This window comes from Perna viridis, chromosome 3 (assembly GCF_037379345.1).
Source record: "Perna viridis isolate PV_CMFRI_1.1 ecotype Kerala chromosome 3, ASM3737934v1, whole genome shotgun sequence".
NCBI classification, from domain to species: domain Eukaryota; kingdom Metazoa; phylum Mollusca; class Bivalvia; order Mytilida; family Mytilidae; genus Perna; species Perna viridis.
The window spans coordinates 50,557,345-50,581,128 of NC_142447.1; the positions used below are offsets into that span (position 1 = coordinate 50,557,345).

Below are 23,784 nucleotides of genomic sequence, written 5' to 3' on the forward strand. Positions count from 1 at the left end.
GTTGATAATGCACCACTCTGTTGTATTGCTGATGTTTCCACCAACAGAAATATGCAAAAATTCCTGTGACGCATGCTGTGTGTCCGTGTTGAAGTTCAAATAATCACTTCCTATATGCACATGCCATTTTGATTTACGTCCAATGTTGCATCAGTTCTTTGAATTTTTTATTGATTACAACCGCAAAAAAATTGCTGTCATATTGGTATGATGCTATCGTCTGTGTTGTCTGTAGACCATTGGTTTTTGTGTGATAACTTGAATATTAGTTGATTGATAACAAGGTTCCAAACCACTAAAGGAAGGTTGAAATGGTGACTCCATTGTGTTGAGTGGAGACACTGTGACTCCACTCACAAAGTCTCCACTGTGAAGATTGGAGAAATTAAAATTAATGTTAGCAGTAATGTATAATAATATTACAAGGTGCCATACCACAAAAGGAACACTGGGATTGATTTTTTGGTTAGTGACTTGAGCCAAAGTCACAAAGGGGTCAGAAACAAATATTTTTTTGATAATAATTTGAGTAAAAAGGATTGAATCACTTTGAAATTCTACCACAAGTGTCATATCCCCAAAGTTAGGTTTGGATTGACTTTGGAGGTTTTTTCTGGAAGCCTGGAACCAATTAGTAACAAGGAGCCAAAAAGTTACCACTTTGATTTTTGTCAAATTCTTATTCTGTTTCAAATTTCTAACCAGAATCAAAATTCTAAGCTGTATGGAGTTTGAATCTTGCACCAACTGTTCAGGGTTCAAACTCTGCGGTTATACATTGTATCAAGCTGCACCCGGCAAAACATTTTATTAAACAAGCATTAATATGTATAAAAAATACATGTACACAGTTATGGGTGAATTGTGAAAAGTGTTTTTCGGATATACCAGTATTTAATGAAATACTGACTATTGGACAGCATACCATCCATACTTTGTCAATTTTTACTGTTAATTTGGTTGCCCTTTTGGCCATTTTCAGTCCATCTATAATCATCAAGTGGGGGGGCTGAAAAACTGGTTTTCCCTCATTAGCCATAATATTGACTTTGAGCTGATTTTTTTTTTTCAGATAGTCTGGTATTCACCAGTGTATATTAGGAATTGAACCAAAAAACTGTGTTTTATCACCAATTGTTGAGTTTATTAACCAGCAATATCAAGACACTCTCAGAAATATAAGTTCGATAAAATCTGGCTATGGGAGATATTCAGTGAGAAAGTTCCTGATTCCAATCCTTTTTACTACATGTATTAGAACCCTCGGATGAAGGACCAAAATTCAAATTGTACAAAGTGCAATACCCCAGAGGAAGGCTGGGGTTGATTTTGGAGGTTGTACTTGAATTGTTCGAGAATTTTGGACTAAAAGGGGTCAGTTCAATTCTAGTAAAATTTTTATGATTAAATTCTTATTCTTATGTCAAATTTTTAGTTGCAAGCTTAAGTCAGAGCTGTATCAAGCTTATATGGTGTGTCTATCTTGTCCCAACTAATCAATGATAAGTTTTTGTACTTGTATCAAGCTGTACCCTGCAAAGCTTTTTGTTGCGCCACACATTTGTAGCATTGACATTTAATAGGATATCTAAATATGCAATGGAGGTGTCCGAGTGAAAGGATTTATAATTTTATATATAATGTTTACAGCTGTCACTTTTTAGCTCACCTGGCTTGAATTTCCTTAGGGTATTTATGACAATCCTTCATTGGGAATTTTTGATCTGGCAGAAACCTGGCCATCATTACTTAAAGTAGACTATAAGGGTCAAATTGCAGAATTTTTGCAAATTACTGAAAAACAGTTTGGTTTAGTGAAAATCTTGCAGGAACTAAAATTGTTTAGCTTGATAGGATGGACCTATGCCAAAATTTTCAGAAAGATCCGTTGACAAGTGAATGAGTTTTTCCTTATTGGATCTGAAATGGTTTTTTTTCCCCGAATTTTGCATTTCCTACTTTGAAAATCTTCTCTGAAACTAGTAGATAAATTGAAATAAAACATAGTGTGAATATTATGTAGAACATCTCTAACAATCTGTGCATGGGGATATTTGATCTTACAAAAAATATGGCTGCTGTTACTATGAATAGACCATAGGGTTCAAATTGCAGAATTTTGGACATAACTCAAAAACAGTTGGGTTTAGCTGAAATATGGCATGAGTAAAATTGTTCAGCATGATGAGTTGGACCTATGCTGAAATTTTCAGAGTCTCATTGACAGATGAATGAGTTATGGGTTTAGAAAATCTTCTCCTCTGAGACTACTAGTAGGATGGATTGTAACCAAACATGGCATCAGTTTTGATAGGATATCCTTAATAATCTTTGTGTGATGGTTTTTGTTGTTTTGAAAAACATGGCAACCGTTATGATACTAAAAATTGAGGATTTGTGGAAATACTTGAAAACCTAGGAATTTAGCCAAATTTTCAAATTTTAAAATTGATCAGATGGTGAGATGGAACAGCAGAAATTTTCATAAAAATCTGTTGAGAACATTTTTATGATTTTTTATATTTATTCTTACATTTTATGAAAGCTTGTGGTATTGCGAGTCTGATAAGAAACACAATCAAAATCGGACATGAGACTACAAAGAAATAGCTATTTTTATATCATGCCCCTCAGTGATATTTTCCATAAATTACTTAAAATGTCCATTTTAGGTAACTTGTCATACCAATTTGATATCTATGATAATTCTAGAAGTTGTAGTAGTTAATATCATCGATCATAATGAAAAAAGAACAGATTTCAACAATTAATATCATGCTTATTTCATCACTCTGTGATTCTGAGTATATGCTGTATGACCTTTTGAGTGCTTTGAATATCCCAAGCATTGATGTTAGGTTCATTTGTATTACAGGGATAATGTCAGTTTTACTGATAAAAATCTTGTTGCCATGTTTTTTTTACAATATCTCTCACAATGCACCTCTTAAACTATAGCCAAATTACCAATATCACAACACTGATTTTATGGGAAAATGGAAATAATGACCAGGAAAGGCAACTTTCTTCTATTTATGCATTCTCTGAAAGATGCCATAATTTAGTTTTTGGTCTCACTAACCACTTCTAGCCTTTCTGCTACTTTACATGTCAAAAAAGTAATTTTCAAAGTTTCACTGTGAATTCCCAGGACAAATGACATCTTAAAGTTGCATACCATTGTGAAGCTTGGAAAATCAGGCTTTCAAAATTACTATGCTAATGGTATGATGATCTATAAATTCTTCACAAAATTGACTTCAATAAATAATACAGAATATCAACATTTTTACCTTTTCTGCTAACTGACGGCATGGAGGCAATTTGACAATTGCCCCAGAAGTGGTTAGTGAGACCTGATTGATGTGTGAGTTATTGCCCTTGAAGAGTCAAAAGTTGACTATGAGAGATTTATTTTATAATATGAAAACAGACTTGATGTCTGCAATTGTAAGATGCCCTCTGTTGATTAAATAATTCTTGTGACAATAGTACAGTTAGATCAAGAGCTCAGCTTTAGAAAGCTGAAAAGACTATTTTTAAGCAGGTTTTCCAAGTTTAAATGGGAAATCTCCAAATGAAAATTAGCTTGCCCACAATTTAGGCATACTTCCATTCCTAACCAGCCTTTCGAAAATTCAAGTTTTATACTTGCCAAAGAGAATAGCAAACAAAATATGTAACTGTACCTCACTGGAATTGCACTGTCACTGGTGATGGGAAAATGAAATCCGAGAAAACTGCTATTGATAAATATTAGACATTAAAGCATTGATCTGTAACCATTTTAGTAAAGAAAATGCGAGAAGGTCTTCTGGATAAGTGATGAAATCACAAAAAAAACATGGTACTGTCCAAATATTAAAAGGGCTTTTTGTACATATTTTGAAAAGAAACCAAATTGCACCGTTTGCATGTTCCAATTAATTATACGTTTTACTGATTTGACATTTTAGGAATTAAAAATGAAGATGAGTCAAACACAGGTGATTGTGCTTTTTGGAGCTTGAAGTACAGTTGTATCTATACATTTATTATATTCATAATATTGTTTAAAATCCTTTGTATCCACACAAATCTCCTTTGCTTTATGGTGAAAGAAATGAGCATTTCACAGTAAGGTACATGCTAGCAACACAACATTTTTCACAATTCAATATCAGCCCCCGAAGCCTGTAGTAACTACAATACCCTAGTCATGTTTAACTTGAATCAATATTGCTGAAGTGAAAAGTTAATATTGCTAATGTTATTTTTTTATTTATGAATGAGCAGGGTTTTGGTGTAAGGAATTTTTTACCTTTTTTATTTTACTTTGAACATTAATTTTTGTGACTACAATGTACATATATATCTTAAATACATTTGTATGTATTAAGTAAATTTTATTACATCTCTAAGTAATATCAAATTCATGTTGTAATGCTTTTAAGAATTACTTGAGATTTTCCATTTCATGTTTTAATAGATAACACTTTTACTTTAGTTGTATTTTTTTTAATTTCATAGACAGTAACATTTTATTTCTTTTTGTCTATGTGTATTTCAGAAGAGGAAGGAGAAGCTGACAGTTTTGTTGGTCAGGGCCCTGAGCCAACAAATAATCCATTTCAGAATGTCAGTTCTGGCACTGATCCATTTGCTAATGTTGGACATAATCCATTTCCTCCTTCACAAGTGCCTAGTTCTTTGCCTCAAAGATTTAACACTCCTCAGTCAAGATCCAGTCCAGGACCTACAGTTGGAATGGGTCAACCTGGTCATATTCAAGGACCAGGGAACCACGGGCAAATGATAAGACCTGGTATACCACCTCCTTCAGGTAATTCATTATCCAATATTTTGTAATCCTTTATTTAAATTATAATTACTAATACAGCAGATATGATCAGAAATGGTGACTGCACAAGTTACTGTAGTATTGACTGTAACACTGGTAATGATCTAGCTGAAGATGATTGCATTATAGGGGTTGAGGTCAATAACACTATCCAGAGGGTTGTCAACACTTTATGCCAATGATCAAATAATAATGAGTATTTTGTTAATTTAATTTAATCTTTAAATTTAGTTCCATTTCAGGATATAACCAAAGGAAGTAAAGATCTTATAAATCATGATTGTCATTATAAAGTAAAAACATTTGGTGAGGGCTTGAATTTTTCACACCTTAGATATAAAATAAATGACCACATGTTTGCTTTTTTTTCAACATTGTAGGTCCACCTTCAAGCAATGCTTTTCGAAGACAAGATGCCGGTAAAATGAAGTATGCTCTGCCACCAGATACATTAACTCCTGTACCCAATGCTTATCAGTCACCACAGCAGAGATTACCTGGTGTAGGGGCTAATCCATTGCCACCATCACCGTTCACACCTCCTGTGGCACAAGTGGCACCAACAATATCCCAGACCAACTTAAATGGCCAGGGACAGACAGGATACAACAGTCAACCATTGACCAGTTATAACATTGAAGGAGGACAATCAAGTTACTACAGCCCTCCTGAGTCGTATAACACAGGAGAACAGGGAATGTACCATCCTGTTACACCTCACTGGTGTTACTGTAAGAGGGTAGAACTTAAGGAATGTTGGTATACCTTCTCTTTGGTTGATAGTATCAAGTTAGAAGAAGCTTACAATTCAGGTAAGAATTTCTTGGTAAATACATGCTATTCCATGCTACTTGTAAAAATTCAATTATAGTCAAACCTTGATGTATGGAATTCTGAAGAGTCTAAATCTCAGATAACTTGAACTGATTTGACATTCCGAAGCAAGATCCCTCTTACTCAAATACAATTATACCTCTGATGACTTGAGCACGGATGAATCCAAATTTTGGATAATTCAGTCTTCAACCAGTTTGGTATAATAAACTGTATAATGGTAAAAATTTGTAGTGTTTGAAAATTACCTAATTGTGTGTTGTGCATTTTCTTGCTTAAGGCAATGACCACATGGATATTGCTACTGATGGTGGTCGATATGATGTTAATGTTTCACAGAGAGTAAAAAAGTCAGTATATTGGGACGATGACCCTTCACCTGTGAGAAGATGTACATGGTTTTATAAGAGAGAATCTGATAGTAGATATGTACCTTATGAGGAACAGTTTGCTCAACAAATAGAGGTCTGTACAAGATTTTATGAAAAATGAAACCTCTTTTTTTTTCTCAAAACCTGTAAAATAAGAAAATCTTGCCATTTTATGCAATCTTTGTGATAAAAAATTCTTGAATCATCTATAAAAATGAAATCTGTTTGATTAAATGACTTAAATCTCATGTAATAGATAAACTTGTCGATACATTATGTTCATCTACTTATATCAGACATCTGTACCGCTCAACATTACAAACCTCGTCATGATGTAACTGTACACATCTGTTTTGATGTAACGCCAGGTGATGTCCCTACAAATAATGTATGTGATGTGTATTTATTGTATTGTAGTTAACACATTTAAAAAATATAAATCCTTTATTTAAAGATAAGCTAAGCCTGAACCTAATACTGTCACATTTGTTTAAAGATGAGTTAAGCCTGAACCTTATACTGTCACATATGTTTAAAGATGAGCATAGCCTGAACCTTATACTGTCACATTTGTTTAAAGATAAGCTAAGCTCGAACCGAATACATTCACATTTATTTTTGATGCTCACCTCAGTGAACATATCAAGTGAAAAATAATGAGTACCAACATACATTGTACTGTTATCTATACTCAATATAACACTTCCCAATGGAAACCTTTGTTTCAGATAACTGATAATGAAACCATTTACAATTTTCCTCCTTCAGAATGAATACAGGAATGCTGTATTAAACAACACTTGGCATAAAAGACTAGAATTTCCTGGTGGAGAGACAATAGTGATGCATAATGCCAATGTTATTGTCCATTTCACAGCTTCCTCACAACCAGATGAGTGGGGGATGGTACAGGTGTGTATTAAAATTGAAATCAATTGTAAAAAAAATGGATTTACTGCCTCATATGTCTACATTTTCTAAATTTATATTTTCAAATACTAGTACTAATAGTTTTAATATTGTTTTGAATTAAGTGTCATATTTTTCCTGTAAAAAACACAAAAATGTATAGATGAACTTGCTCTATACAATGAATGCAGTTGTAAAAAAATACACCATTATTTGAATGTGGGAGATACATGTATGCATGGTACATCAACATCATAAAAGGACCATTATTTGTTTTGTGTTAAAGTTTATTGTAATGTTGTTGTATTAATATTAGAGCAAAACTGTTTAAAGTCTAATCAAAAACTCGAGAAAAATGGCTGATCAATTGTCAAATTTGGTTCATGAAATTTGCATTGGCTATTTACAAGTAATCACTAGTTATTATTTTTTGTTTTATTGTGCATATTATTCTCATTCCTTCATACTTTGAGCAAGGTTTTTCAAAGAAAATACTGCTTAAGATACATCCATATCCTGATTATATAAATTAAATGAAAACAAATGAAATATGGTGCAATGTTTGATATAGTTTGTGTTTAAGAAAACAAAACAAAAAAGACTATGAAGGTTGAGTTTTGTATATGATGTATCATCCATTTTTCTCTGATTTAGGGCATGTCTCCCATGGTGGTGAGTCACATTTATTTATTATTGTGTGCTTTGTATTGCTGTCTCTCCTCAGTTGCTCCTCACTTTAAAATGCACATACCCATGTTTAAGTAAACAATTTATTGTGATCAGGTTTGTGTTGGAACCTAGCATGATGGAATTATATGTAACAAGAAGATAACTACATTTTTACTAAGAATAACTAAAATTGATTTTATTTTCATCATTTTTTTCAAAGGCTGATTAACCTAGACAAATTTGCATGCAGCAGAATGATTACAAAGAATAAATTCATCTCTGCTTTTGTCATGAAACTTTTTATATGTGTATGAATCTTATTACTAACCAGTATTGTGGTAGATGTAGCTACTTTGATGATGTTGTAATTCAAACTTAATGTGTTTCTGTAACCTTTATTAATGAACAAGTTTATGTCAATGATCACATGATGCCATCTAAAGTATGTTTCTGGATATTCTTTTATTTTAAAGATGTGGTTGTAATTGAAGGTCTGTATATCTTACACACAGTAATCCAAGTAGAAAGTATGAACTAATTTGTGTAATGTTTTTCATTCAATATTTACTGATGTTTTATGTAGGGTGAAGGCATGCGACCAAGAGTTGTTAAGAGAGGTGTAGAAGATTTTGCTACTATTGAAGATGGTATGATTCGTTTAAAATTGGTTAAGACACATCATTGTTTCTGTATCATTTTGGCAATAAGGCTAATGCATATATTCCAGACATTAAAGGTATCTGGACAATATGTATATGGTTGCACACCATATGTATATTTATTAAAAAAAATTCTCTTATGGTTCAGCAGCAGGTCATGACAATCAACCACTTGTGATAATCAGTCTTAAATTCTCATTTCCTACCAACTTAACAAACATTTTTATTATTTTAAGATATTTAGCTATTAAAAAGTATGAAATTGGATGAGTTTTATAAACACAGGATTAAAAATATTGTTCAAGCACATTTTAAAAAGCTTTCCGTGAGCAGTCAGTGTGAGTAAAATACATATTTTGCTGTCAATACTTTCATCATCTGTCTACAAAAATGTTGATATATTGCTTTTGGTCATTGTGTAACTTTTGAAAAAAAGATCTATTGTATATTTTGTGTCAATTCTTAGATTTGATTAGAAATATGCATATGATTCAAATATTAATAACTGTGTGGCCTGGAATATACATGTACTTTAACATTAAACTAGTAGACAAGTCCTTTAGCTTAAGTTTACTTTTCTTTGGACAGATAAAAGTTGGCAGTGTTGTTTGGTATTTTTCAGGTGAGCCTTCTCAGATAGACCATCTTGTATTTGTAGTCCATGGAATAGGATCATTCTGTGATGTTAAATTTAGAAACATTGTTGAATGTGGTAAGTGTTTAAATGATTTTTAATTAGTCCATGAAGAAGGAACTAATTTTTTTGTTGCTTATGTTCATTTAATATGTTTCAATTCATACCTCGTAGTAAACAGTTTTAAAAGATTCTTGGTCTGTTTTTTATGCCCCGTAATATTCAGTTGGGAGCATATGGTTTTACCCCTGTCTGTCCGTATTTCCATCTGTTCCGTTTAGTGTATATAGTTATTTTGCTTAACTCCTCCTACAGTATGTAGGGTACAAAGTTGATACTTTGCAGAATGATATAGATTGAAGATGTGCATAGTATCAGGGTTTTGATTTCTATCAATATTTGAGATCTTCATGGATAGTTGGACTTAGTCATTTTGTCTGATCATGAAATTGTTGCCATTCTAAAGAATTAAAGTTGTAAGTATAAACTGACTTTTATATAGGTCAGAAAATACATGTGGGGCATCAAATGTGTCTCTCAGACACAACAATCTTCTCATAAATGAATTTTGACAATCAAACATTTGCAGTAGCTGTGTTAAAATGGAGTATGGGGCATCCCTTTGTCTAGTTTTCTATTTGATTTGATATGATTTTCTCCTTTCACAGTAGGTTAGGATATTGGTGCATTTCGGACAGCATCTTTATTGACTTATAAGAATTTGTCAAGTAATCTTTACAAGCAAATCAGTCAACGGTGATAAATGTGACAGTTTTAAAATCTCATCTAGGATTGTTAGATTTAACATATAGATATGTATTACAATTGCTTTAGTTGATGACTTTCGATCGATATCTCTGGAGTTACAGAAGTCTCACTTCAGGAAGTATAAAGATGAAAATAGAATGGGAAGAGTTGAATTTTTACCTGTCCATTGGCATTCAGTATTACATGGTGATGCAACAGGTGTTGATCAGTGAGTAACTAAATGTATTTAGGATAGAATTGCTTATAGAGCAGTGAGTAACATTTTTTATTAAGGCAAATTGGTTATCGAGTTATAATGAGTCATTTGTGTGTTTAACATTTAATTCAGAAAATTTTGACATTTTTATCACTTTCATGACAAAACTTTAGTAATATTATCAAGAGTAATGTAATTTCAAAAGCAACATGCACTCTAACTTGATTAAAAATTTTGTCTCATCTCATAGACCAAATTTTGTTTATATGTTGACATCATCAACCTTCCTTATGTTCTACTTATTAAATACTTTGACTAGAATGACTGTTACATTCTTTCAGTTTGTTTGAAATAACCACAATAATGGCTGTGCACACATGAAAAAAAGCCTGTTTTACAGGTTATTTATTGTTCACCATGTGATGGTTATTTTAAGAAACAGAAAAAAATATAACTGTCATTTCTTAACTGTAATACATGCATGCAATACAATTTTTAAAATTTTGATATAATGTCAGCTAAGATTTTCAAGAGTAAAGTGTATCTAACTTTTAAATAATCATTTAAATGTTTACAAACGTGTATTATTACATTACAATGAGCGCATTTACGCTGTTCTTTGAATAGAAGTATTATTGTATTTTGCCTGTCTATTTCTCCATCCCCATGTTATATGATAACTCATTAATGCCTTTTGGACAGATCTTAATAATTAAAATAATTTCATTTTTATCTTACCTGGCCAAAGGCCATGTGAGCTATTGCCATCACTTTGCATCTATTGTTGTTGAATGTTCCTTGGGGTATCCTGCATAGAACTGATGTGAGGATTTTTTATCCGTCCATAAACAGAAAGTAGTTTATCACGTGTATTTCCAAAATAGTTAGTTAGTCAAATTCTTTCAATATCTGAAATGATCCTTATTATTAGGACTACAAAAGTCTTCAGGCATAAAAGTTGTCAGACGACTCCTTATAAGAGTTATTGTTCTTGAAAGGGGGAAAATGACGTTTTTTTAAAGAGTTTTCTGCCAATATCTTGAAAACTATAATAGATAGAAAGAAACTTTCAGTTGCTGAAATGATCCTTATGGTAAGTCCTACCAAAGTCTTCCTGAGTCAAAATTGTTGGACAACTACTTGTTGAATTTATTGCCCTTGAAAGGCAAAGTTCAACCAGGTGAGTGATTCAGGCTCCTGGGAGACTCTTGTTCACTATTTTTCCATTGTTCATTTTTAAGTTTTAGGAGAAGAATATGCTATGCATTACAACAGTTGTACAAGAAAAAAATAATAAATTCATTTTTTTCATTCTTAATTTTCAGACGACTTAAGGCTATCACCTTACCTAGTACAGGAAAGTTACGACACTTTGTAAATGATACCCTAATGGATATATTGTTCTACTCCAGTCCTGTTTATGCTCAGGTATATCTCTAAAGAATGCATTTTATATCGTTTATTTTTAAATGCTTATAAGATTTTACGAATAGATAAATTTAAGATTTAAAGACTGCTCATTTGAGTAAAATTTTAACCTGCATGTTTTATAAGAAACAAATGAGAAATTGATAACAAGCAACTATTTGCTTTTTTGTGTATTTACAGTGTATAGCAGATACAGTTGGGTCAGAAATGAACAGACTATACCAGTTGTTTTGTTCAAGGAATCCAAGTTTCATGGGGCAAGTTTCTGTTGCAGGACATAGTCTAGGTAAACATTTTTTTTTTAATGAGCCTTGAGAGATTGTTTTTACTTGTGCCACCAATGGTGAAGTGAGGTCTAGCACCATTCAACTCAGTCAAAGTTTCTTTATTACACTAATGGGGTACCTTCGTGTAAAATGTAACTCAAAAAGTATTTAACCAATATTACTTAAACTTTACACAGTGTTTATACATATCTATTGAAGATGTACACCTCCATTGTGGAGAAATTTTGTTAATTTTGTCCTATATCTTTACCATGTAGAACAGCCATTTTTTTTTTTGCTATCATCAGTACGTTACTTGTAGTTTAATAACTTGCTTAGTGTTTCTATACAAATTGGAGGTACTCATGTACTGACAAAAATATGATGTTAATGCAGGTCTTGTTTAGATTACTGTGAAAGTACTGTAATTCATGGATACCAATTTTCGTGGATTAGGGAGGATACACAAGTTTGAGGATTGTTGAATTCATGGTTTTGAGGTTTTTAGTATACTCATCAATGGAAATCTCCTTTTCGAACCAAATTTCTTGGTCTGACAAACCCTCAAAAAGCACAAAAATTGTTACTCAACGAACAATAGTGCTCTCACAGTATAGTATTTATTTTTTCACACTAGATGTATCAGTAATGAAGGTGTTCTGTTCCTTACTTGCAGGTTGTTGTATATTGTTTGATTTACTTCTTCACCAGAAAGAACAGGGATTAGAGGAAGAGACTCCCACACAAGAACAAGTGGATCCACCTTTTCAGCCGGACTCTGTACCATCAACAGAAACATTAAATGGAAAGGTACATTATTATAGTATACTAGTACATATGAGATGTGAAAAAAGTCTAGTAAGCAGTTTTATCTGCAACTTTTTCAGTTTTCCATTTATCCTACTGCGTAATAATTACTTTCTCTAATTTTTAAATCAAATTTCACAGTTCTTGGCTGGTATGAGAAAAATATTTCATGTCTCTCGAGAGATTTGAGTTCTCAAGCACTGATTGGTAGAAATAGAAAGTAGTAATAGGTTGTGGTATTATTGTGTGGCATTGTCTATAAAATCTCATAGACAGATGAAAGCCAGAATTTCCACACAGATGACTAATGATGCTTAAGTTTTGTTTTGAAAGAATCTAAAACTTCGGTTGAAGATTATGAATTTCTCTTGGTGTGAGAAATTTCCATTATCAAATCGCTATCGTTATAGATTCTATACAGCTCAGGCAACTGCCATGATACTAAAAGTTGTTGCCAATTTCCATTGACAATGTTATGAAGCATCGACTGTGATTTTGATCAACAGAATAACATCAGTACTGAACAGCTCGACAGAATATCACATATTGGCCTATCAGGCTCAATGTGATATTTTCTGTCTCGACTTATAAATTGTCGTTATTCTGTATTTATTAGTTGTTGCTAGTTGTCTAGCCACATTTGTCTTTGAGAAAAATAATATCATTGTTAACCTGTTTGATTATTCACCATTTCTGTCTGATTTCAGGATGAAGAAGATGTGGAAGAAGTGGCAGAATTAACATTAGAACAATTACTGGCTAAAGTAGGACTACAAGAGAAAGTCAAGGTGTTTCAAGATGAACAGATTGACATGGAGTCTCTGGTTAATATTATATTCAATTTTTGACTATGGGTTATTGTCATGTTTAACTTTTGATGCAGTACTTGTTAAAGTAAATTTGCAGGTAATTCAGATATATTGCATATTAAATATATATAATAAATCAAGAATTGCAAAACAAATAGAGGTGTTTTCTCCATGAAATACTACTTCTATCTTGCCTCATATTGTTTTATCTGTTTACAGTCAATGTGTAGTGAGAGTGATTTGAAGGATCTAGGATTACCAATGGGTCCAAGGAAGAAATTACAAGGTCTCCTGAAAGATGAACAACAGAAAAAGGTATAGTGATACTGTTTGACTTCCACTCTAATGCGACCTCATAAAATTTGTGATTACATGATTTCCACATCGACCATAGACACTTGGTTTTTAAACATCGATTTGAATATTTGTTGGTAGATATTGATAAGGTTTTAGGAAAAGATTCTTCACCATAAAAAAGGAAGGCTGGTATTGGTTTTGGGGCTTATGGCCCCAGCTAATTTGGTGGAATGGAGGGCTCAAATAGGGCTGAACATATGCATTTAATAAAATTAACAGTAGAACTCAAGTATAAGCTTATGGATCTTTATTCTGTATGATATAGTATTGTACATCTGTATTCTGTATTGCAGAATTCAGACTGGGATTGAAAACAGGGATTATTTAGGTATTAGAGGCTGTAAAAGGCCAAAAAAAGCATTTTTCTTGTCTCCAAACAATAGCCTATCAGGTGGAAGTATGTGAGGTCATTTTAGATTGTACTGAAAGGTTCAATACTATGAATAGGAGGTATTGATTGATATTTGGGTATAACCCTTATTGTTTATGAATAGGGTTGTAAAGAGTCCAGATGCAAACATCTTCAAAGTGAGTAATGTAAAGGTATCAATTTTCATGATGGGCAGATAAGCACAAAATATAGTTCCAATAAAATTAACAAAGAAATGCTTATCATTTTTTTAAACTGTGAAAATTAATACCTGGGAGTACGTTCACTTCACAAGATAGTGAAAACTAATCTTATCACATTGTATTACAACTAGTTGAAAAAAACGGTCTTTTAATTTTGAACAGCTGTCAATTGTGATTGCCTTCACCTTTAAATTTGCCATTATAATTGACAGCTATTCAAAACAGTTTCCCAAAGATCACACAGGTGTTCTGTGGTAGTTAATTAGGACACATTGCTATATTGTGGGGAAGATTTCTACCAAGAGAGCAATGTGAATTACTCACTAGCCTAGCTGGATTTGTATTGAAATTGGAACTGGTCAATTTCAACTATCTGTTAATGTATTTGTTTGGATTTTCATGGCATTGTATTATAAGGTTCCACAGTACCAAAGTCAGAATAGGATTGATTTTAGGGGTGCATAAAATCAGGTTTAAAAATATCAAATTTCCAGCAAAATATCTTGATTGATTTTAGGGGTAATTTCCTTATCCTGGAAGGAATGAGGGACCAACAACAAACTTTTTTCTCTAGATTTTGGGCAAAACGACGATATATTGATCTCTATAGCTTTTATAGGTTAATGACCATCATTTAATCAGAACCCATATTCAGAGCTGTATCAAGTTTGAATGTTTGTGTTCATTCTTGTTCCAGCTGTTCAGGGTTCAGCCTCTGATCCCAGCAAAGCCTTTATTGCCGTTATTACCACTCCAGTAGTGGTATCAAGCCATGTCTTGCAAATATTTATTAAACATATTACACTGAATTGAATCACCATGAAATGTTTGGACCATTTTTAAAACAAATATGTAGGAAAGACTACCAATTATGACAAATAGATATCTGAATATGACATTAATGCAGAATAAAAAACTTAAATATTTACTTGTGCTTTCTAAAATATAAAAAAAAAAAGAATTTATTGTTGCAGACGACCAAATTAATGTAGTTTTAGGCCAACATTTTTTTTATAATCTGTTTTACGGGACCGCCGACCCTATTTTAGCCAAAAATAAAATGAAAATAAAAGTATGTGAATATTGTTTTATTTTTGTTAATTCCACCGACTGCTGGAATATTTGCGAGAAAATCCCATGCTAAAAATAAAAGAAAACAGATCGCAAGTTTTCATTGGATGAGTAAAAAAAGAAGCGACAAATCAGCGATCGTTTTATTATAGTAAGCTATCGGAAGCTGTCAGCATTTATCATTAGTTAATGAAAAACACTGAAAGTCAATGGCCAACCACAACAACAATGCCAGCACTCCACAGTATTGTAGAACTGCCTAATTTTGGTTTTGTAATCTGATGCTTTGTAACATTTATTACTTTAAAAAATTGTCAAGCATCTGTAAATCTGTATATCTAGAGATAGCTCAAACCAAGGCCTTCAGGGTGCAGTAAAAATTTTTTGGAAAAAAATTACCCACAGCAAATAGGGTTCCCATAGAAACCATGCAAAAAAATGCGAAAATTTGCAAAAAAGTTCATAAAATCAGGTTTAAAAATATCAAATTTCCAGCAAAATATCTTAAATTTTTATTTCATGCCCTGAAACTGTCCAAACTTTTTCCTTCGAAAACCCCTTCTTCATATGGGCATTACCGGTTAGATTTTGAGCTATTTCACTTTGTAATCCACTTATTAAATTTAGCATGGTAAAAAACTGACTTACTTTCACTTTCACAATAGATTCTTCATTTTTAATCACTATAGCAACCTCCGGCTTCCATTAATGTAATTTTTCATCCTTATCCAAAAGTGTAAAACTAAACTAAACTGTGGAGTGCTGGCAATGCGATCGAGGGTCGGCCTACAATTATTTCTAACTCGTTATTTTTGGGGAATACAGAAAGGTGAATCTTTCTCTATCCGTCAATGAAATAATTGATGAGATTGTCGATGAGAAAGCTGCGGTTGTCATATCAAAGGTGTCCTGCCTTGGTCCCACGGACTTTTTTATTATACAAGGATTAATTTTATTTTAACTCCATGATTATGAAATAAATGCTTATTAACCAAACAACATTTTCGCGCACTGCCCAACACACCAGTGGGCATTATGAGCCTAAAAGTTATGTCTGAATCTCAACGTATCTTGTAACACAATGAAAACGTTCTGCACATAAATTATTTACATTTTTCAAAGCATTAGTCGTCCCACATTACACCTCTGCAATTGATACTGATATAACCAACTATTTCAATACCAATTGCAAATTCAAAGTAATCATCTTATCTAGAAAACGCTCCTATCTAACAACCAAGAGATAAAGATTATCCTTTATGGATAAATTAATGGAATCACATTTATATACTGTACTGGGTTAACATCTTGCCTATAAATTACCATTTTATCTGGCTTGGACAGCTGATGATTACTGGTTATTATAATAAATGTACATGTCATTATTGTAAACAACACAGACCTTTTTAAATTTAACTATCAAATTACATAAACCAAAGATTGGTGGACAACACTGCACATCTCAGCTGCAGCTTTTGAACAAGATCATTTCACCTACCAATAAAACCATTATCAAAACACATTATATCAATAAGATGCTGACATCCAGTCATACCTAGGATATAATACAAATGTGATTCTCCAAATAATAACTATAACTGATTAGTTACAATAAGATCAAATGTGGTGTGGGTTCTGATGTATTTACCTAGACAAAAATATATTGTCAGAAAGGTCAAAATGTTCACAAATGACTGGAAATACACATTCAAAACACTTTGGAAATGTAGCCGAAAACTTGGAAAGGGGTACAAATGTATCTACACATCGAAAGTATTTTTATACATCTTCTTTTCAAAAGTTAAAATTTGTGTGTATTCTCTGTTTCATTGTGAAAACAGTATCAATCAGTCCTAATAATTAAAGAAGTGAAATGTGGATCAAAATTGGGTATCAAAAGCTTTTACTTTTCAGACATTTAGAATATAGCAAAAAAAAAATAAAAATGAAAAACAATTACTTTTATTTTTATTTTTTCCATTGACTCGCCAAGATTTTGACTTTTATTTTTATTTTTATTTGCTCCCCTCAACCTAATTTAAAAAAAAAAAAATCCTGTGAAACAGATTATAAAAAAAAAGTTAGCCTTATGTTACCTTAAATAACGGTAGTGTACATTTAGCAGCAATTTTATAATTCAGGCAAATAGGAAGAATGCTATTGAGAAAAAGAAAAAAGCAGAAGAAGAGAGAAGAATTAGACAACAGATTGAAGAAGAAATGAGGCAACAGAAAGAATCTAGTCAACCAAAGTATGCCTATTAAATAAGACAAACCAGACAGTAAGACTTCAGGGTTTGTCATCTGATAAGAACTGATGAATGTATTATTATGTATATACCTTAGAAACAGTTTACATTTTTCCCATATATTATTACAGTTACTTCAATCCAAATATTTAAAGAACAACTTAATATGCCATGTATTGAGGCTTTTTCCTTAATATTGTAAGAAATTTGATATGAAATAATTAGGTATGTTCACCTCTTCACTTTGGTGGTAAGACATGTTGTTGTTCTGACCACCTGTCTGTCACACTTTTGTAGCCCAACTCCTAGAAAAACACTTCACCAAATTCTTGAACTGTAGGTAGTTAGGACATGATATGTAGTTATTACCAGGAATTATGACCCATTGAATTTTGTGGGCGGTATACCCTTTGAAGCAATTGAGAGAGACTTTACATTCTTGATTGCAAAAACAAACTTCAATTTTTTTCCTTTTTCTACAATACTTTTGTAGAAATGTTTGTGCCTCTGACATAAAAGGTCCTCTTCAAATGCATTTTTTAATTTTTTTTTTTTTTAAATTTAAATAAGACAGGGTGAAGTTCTAATTTTGAACTTGGTTGTTGTCTTGTAAACATGACATTAAATTTTTGTATGCTGTTGATATTTCTGCTAACATTGGTATCCTTTATACTTACAGTGAACCCCAGAAGTCCTCTAGTATGACTGTTGACTATTTATTGGGTACATCTGGGACAGGACAACCATCAGTGAAGTACCCAGTACTGAACTTTCAACCAAATGCGTTGTTTGCGCTTGGTTCACCTATAGGTATATTTTTGTCAGCTAGGGGTGTACAGAATATTGGGGAAGAATTCAAACTGCCAACATGTGCAAGAGTCTTCAACATATTTCATCCAGTAAGTAGAAGATTTTACTCCAACTTTACTGTTGTTCTGTGATTATTTAGTAGAGCTTTCACCTTTAAGGATGTATAAATAGTGAAATGCTAAATAAAGTTCCATGTACATGTATGTCCTGTATAATTAATGGATATCTGTTGTTATTATTGTATCCTCTAGGTTATGTTTAATTGCAGTTGTTAGGTACATTAGGTACATAAACTATTTTCTTACTTAAACATAATATTTTTTTTAGTTATTTAGTTATTTGAGGAATAAAAAATTTAAAAAGCATATCAAAACATCTGTCTAATACCTGTAATATGTATATTTACAGTTTGATCCTGTGGTAAGTTTGTTTGTAAACGATAGATTCAATGTGATTTATACTGTACTAATACTTAGAATGATAGTCACACATTTTTTAACAAAGCTTCAGATATTTTTAACTTCTATCGAAATGTACAGATATGTTTTTCTTAGTAAATTTGGAATTTCTGCTTTACTTTTTTTCATGAAACAGTTTATGATTTTGAAATGACTGCACAAAAATCAACATAGAAACTTTACACGAATTAAAAAAAGTGTTAAGTAAACCTGATTGATCTTTATTCTAAATGTGGCATAGAAGAAGGCTGTTGTAATACCTTGTTAAAATCATACAATTTATTTTATATATCAGGCCTATAGATTGGAACCTCTAGTCAACTTGTATACATCTAGTATGAAACCAGTATTGATACCACATCATAAAGGCAGAAAAAGACTTCATTTAGGTATGGATATTTAGAAGGAATTACAATGTCTCCCTATTATGGCTTCATTCATTAATTATATCAGTTCCTTCAACTGGGTCATTGAAGTTATGTTATCCAGGTAGCTGTTCATATACTGAAAGATATATTGACAGATAACATCTGTCTGAATGGTTTAAGGTAGATGCCAGGTAGCAATAATGTACTAAGTATTTAAGTAGTAGTATTTGTAAGAATCATGCACAATTTGAAAAATGTGATACACACCAAAAACAGGCTACATATTTTTATTTTTGTAATTAAGTTGTTTTATGGGTGTATATTATGAAATGTGTAATTATTCATTCCAATCTGTCTGCTCTTAGAAGATGATCAACATTGAAAATCCAATTGATTCTATTTACAGAGTTATTTCCCTTAGTGTTGAACTCTACAGTGCATTTTATATAATTTTAATCTCCCAAGAACATGGGTTATATGAAAAACCCAATTTTAATTTCTGTTTACTATGGCAATTCAAACAAAATATCAAAAATAAAAATATGTAGGCTTTTCACCCATGAATCACATACTGCATGATTCTTAGCTGGAGTGCTACTTAAAACCTCAAAGCTTTATTTATATTGTCCTAGTTTGTATTATAAATTTTGTGGGAAAGATAATTTCCAATATAACTAGCATAGCTCTTTGGAAGCAGTTATTTAAATTTAACCACCTGTAACCAAGTGGTTTCAAAATAAAAAAGCTGTTGGCATTCCCATTTCTGGTATATAACTAACTCAAAGTAACTATGTTAGTCATTTGAGAAAATACATTTGTCCTGGAGTTTGTCATTAGAGTTTACATAGAATGAATTCCATCTTACAGAATTAAAGGAAAGCTTGACTAGAGTTGGTGCTGATATAAAGCATAAAATCATGGAGTCACTAAAAAGTACATGGAACTCAATAAATGAATTTGCCAAAGCTCACAGAAGTAACCCCCTGTCATTGGAGGAACAAGTTGATTCACAGATGTCCTCTGTCATGCATGACCTTGATGATGATAGATCTGATACTGCTTGTAAGTGTTGATATCTGTTAATTTAGGTGATTAGTACACATATTCTTGATCTCAACATTTACTAAAAGTTATATTTAACTGTTGTTTGGTTTTTCAGATTACATAAAAATTTGTGAAGAATTCACATTTTACCCCTAAAAAATGAGGATCATAGGAGTGTGGATTTTTTCCCAATATACATTTTAAGGAAATTTAAGAAAAAAGATTGCTTGTGTGGATGTTTTAAGAATGCATGTTAAACAAAATTATGGACTAGAGTTCTTTCCTTGTAGCATTTGCTACTTGGCCATTGCTATGCTTATTTCCTGTTTTACATGAGTTTTTATACAAATGCAAAAAACAAATTATGGTAATGCATTGATATGGCGCTATTATTGTCTGTAGTCACTTGGTTTTATTGCAACAATTTGAGTATCAGTTGGTAGATCTCTATAAAACTTAATATAACAAGGTTCCAAACCATGAAAGAAAGGTTGGTATTGATATTTTTGGGTTATGGCCCCAACAGTTCTATAATTAGGGCCAAAAAGGGGCCTAAAACAAGCATTTCGTAGACTTTTACTATGTAACTTCAGTAAAAGCATAGGAATTTCTATTATATTGATCCATATTTTATATCACAATGGTCAGACTTGGATTGAATTTGGGTGTATTGACTTGAACTTTTCAGAAATTAGGGACCAAAAAGGAGAGCCAGAAACATGCCTTTTCCTGATGTCTAGACATTCACTTGACTATTAGTGAATGATTCTTTTTCAAAATTGTATTACAAGGTGCCATATCACCAAAGGAAGACCGGGTTCATTTTGTGGGTTTAGATTTGATCCTAGTAGTAATTAGGGGCCCAAAGGGAAACTGAAACAAGCATTTTATGTTCATAAAACAACTGGAGTAAAAGTGAATGGATCTCGTACAAATTTTGCAACAAGGTGACATATTACATAAGGAAGACTGAGATTGATTTTTGGGGTTATGATTTGAATCAGGTAAGAAAATGGGCCAGAAACAGGTATTATCTGATTTCTGGATAATAATTTGAGTGAAAGGAAATGGATCACTTCGGTGCCATATCCCTACAGGAAGTTTGGAATTGATCTTGCAGGCTTTGACTTGAACCATTTAGGTGTTACCACTTGGATTCTGGTCAATTTTCTATTCTGTGTCAAATGTCTAATTGTAATCAAATTTCAAAGTTGTGTCAAGTTTGAATGTGTGTCCATATTTGCCCCAACTGTTCAGGGTTGGCTCTTTGTAGTTGTATCAAGATTTTATTACATTTTATGCGGTAAATTTGATTTCTATAAGTGCTCCAAATTACTCCACTTTAGAAACAGAAAACATTAAACAACACCCCCCCCCCCAAAAAAAAAAAAAAAACAAAAACAACAAAAAAAAACAAAAACAAAATAAAGCGAACAATCTTTCTAAACAATTGAAGATAAAACTACCTAGAATACTATAAACATAAAGGATATTATTACTTAGATTTTCTGGTACACAATGAAAACTTGGTGGTATGCTGATAATGACTTAGAAATGAATGCTAAATGATTAATTATCAATTGTTTTAACTTAAACATCTTGAAGTGTCATTAGAGAATTTTGTGTGGTGTATACTCCTTCTGCCATCTTATCTAAGGAGAAATTGGTGTGTGGTGTATACTCCTTCTGTCATCTTATCTAAGGAGAAATTGGTGTGTGGTGTATACTCCTTCTGCCATCTTATCTAAAGAGAAATTGGTGTGTGGTGTATTCTCCTTCTGTCATCTTATCTAAGGTGAAATTGGTGTGTGGTGTATACTCCTTCTGCCATCTTATCTAAGGAGAAATTGGTGTGTGGTGTATACTCCTTCTGCCATCTTATCTAAGGAGAAATTGGTGTGTGGTGTATACTCCTTCTGCCATCTTATCTAAGGAGAAATTGGAGAATTTGGTGTGTGGTGTATACTCCTTCTGCCATCTTATCTAAGGAGAAATTGGTGTGTGGTGTATACTCCTGCCATCTTATCTAAGGAGAAATTGGTGTGTGGTGTATACTCCTTCTGCCATCTTATCTAAGGAGAAATTGGTGTGTGGTGTATACTCCTTCTGTCATCTTATCTAAGGAGAAATTGGAGAATTTGGTGTGTGGTGTATACTCCTTCTGCCATCTTATCTAAGGAGAAATTGGAGAATTTGGTGTGTGGTGTATACTCCTTCTGCCATCTTATCTAAGGAGAAATTGGAGAATTTGGTGTGTGGTGTATAGCCCCTCTGCTAGTTTACTCTGAAAAGAAATTATGATGTATTTAATATAGAATTAGAACTGTTTTTATGGTTGAGAGAGAAATAGACAAGAAGCATCCCAGGCAACCCAAGCTGGGGAGGTGTAATAACTGTTTAATCATAATTAGTCAAGAGCTTTGAAAATGATGTTTTTATCAATTTGTCACTAACAATTGCTCAGTATTGTTCATTATCACAGCAATAACCACATATTTAACAATTTTATGCACCAACCATTTTCAGCTAGAGGAGGGGGGCTTGGGATTTTATGCAGAGTTAGAAATTCATGCAAGTGCAATTTTTATTTAGCAGCATCCGGAGTTGAAATTTTTATTTGAAAATCTACGCTGGGAGAAATATTTTATTTTTTTCTGTCAATTTTTTTTCTCTAAAATTTGAAATAGTTTTAGTGGTTGGTACCTTATGAGAACATAGAACATATGTTGAAGTTTTTACTTTGTTTGCAGCCCAAGTATCAAATTATGAAGATGATATTGTAATAGGACAACTAAATGAAGGTCGGAGGATAGACTATGTACTACAGGAAAGACCAATAGAAAGCTTTAATGATTATATATTTGCTCTAACTAGTCATGGATGTTACTGGTAAGTCGTTATACACTCTCTTATCTTGTAGTTAAAACTTTTTTTTCTGATTTTTTAAATAATTTACATAAAATATATGACAATTAAGTTCTGTCTTCATCCTCTTGTTACTCAAACAATAAAGCTATCACTATTACAGTCATCAAAGCTTATATTACTTTAGAGAGCCAAGGGTGATTTTTTTCAATAAATATTAAAGGAATTTTCAACTTAATCACTTTTGGTTTGGTTGGTTTATTCAATAACTATGGTGGTTGGCTGAAAATATTTACGAGATAGTTAATACAAGAGTATGAATATCTCTTAAGGGCTGAATAAGTGCACTGCATAACTGGCACACTGAACTATGTTTTTATCAATATTGTACCACATAGCCTGCATGACTGGCACACTAATTGTATTTTATTTTTATCAATATTGTACCGCATGTCTCTGGTTAAGTGTCAAATGTACACAAATATTGATACTGGTTTGTCAGAAAATACCTTCAAAATAGTAACTGTTAAATGTGTTACATCCTTCTAAAGATTGAACAAATGCACACACAAAAACTGATATAAAATTCGTTAAATAAAATTCATAGTGCTCTCAAATTATATCCATGTGGTGACTAACAATTTTACAAAATTGACTGTGAAAGGTATATTTAAGTGCAGAAACAAACCAGTCTGTCACATTGTGGTAAAACTGAGTTATTGAACGTACTTGTGTACATAACACGGACTATAAACAATATAGGGTCGATTTGACTGAATTAATGAGTAAAATATCAAATG

General features: G+C 32.3%; 1 protein-coding gene across 3 annotated transcripts in view; it reads left to right on the forward strand.

The window, feature by feature from the left end:
- Positions 1-23,784, forward strand: part of LOC148622770 (triacylglycerol hydrolase DDHD2-like) — a 28,707-nt gene that overhangs the window by 1,511 nt on the left and 3,412 nt on the right. Inside the window, exons 2-21 of one of the 3 annotated variants that reach the window (XM_088572952.1) lie at positions 3,957-3,986; positions 4,550-4,822; positions 5,221-5,652; positions 5,955-6,139; positions 6,814-6,957; positions 7,609-7,626; positions 8,207-8,270; positions 8,905-8,994; positions 9,751-9,892; positions 11,206-11,308; positions 11,489-11,594; positions 12,251-12,384; positions 13,089-13,205; positions 13,410-13,505; positions 17,333-17,442; positions 18,119-18,338; positions 18,658-18,669; positions 19,003-19,096; positions 19,943-20,137; positions 22,870-23,008. In XM_088572952.1, coding sequence (XP_088429078.1) covers positions 3,957-3,986; positions 4,550-4,822; positions 5,221-5,652; positions 5,955-6,139; positions 6,814-6,957; positions 7,609-7,626; positions 8,207-8,270; positions 8,905-8,994; positions 9,751-9,892; positions 11,206-11,308; positions 11,489-11,594; positions 12,251-12,384; positions 13,089-13,205; positions 13,410-13,505; positions 17,333-17,442; positions 18,119-18,338; positions 18,658-18,669; positions 19,003-19,096; positions 19,943-20,137; positions 22,870-23,008 — 2,704 coding nt within the window. Of the gene's footprint in view, positions 1-3,956; positions 3,987-4,549; positions 4,823-5,220; positions 5,653-5,954; positions 6,140-6,813; positions 6,958-7,608; positions 7,627-8,206; positions 8,271-8,904; positions 8,995-9,750; positions 9,893-11,205; positions 11,309-11,488; positions 11,595-12,250; positions 12,385-13,088; positions 13,206-13,409; positions 13,506-17,332; positions 17,443-18,118; positions 18,339-18,657; positions 18,877-19,002; positions 19,097-19,942; positions 20,138-22,869; positions 23,009-23,784 lie in introns of those variants that run through there. The other 2 variants (XM_088572949.1, XM_088572951.1) reach the window with 2 other exon arrangements.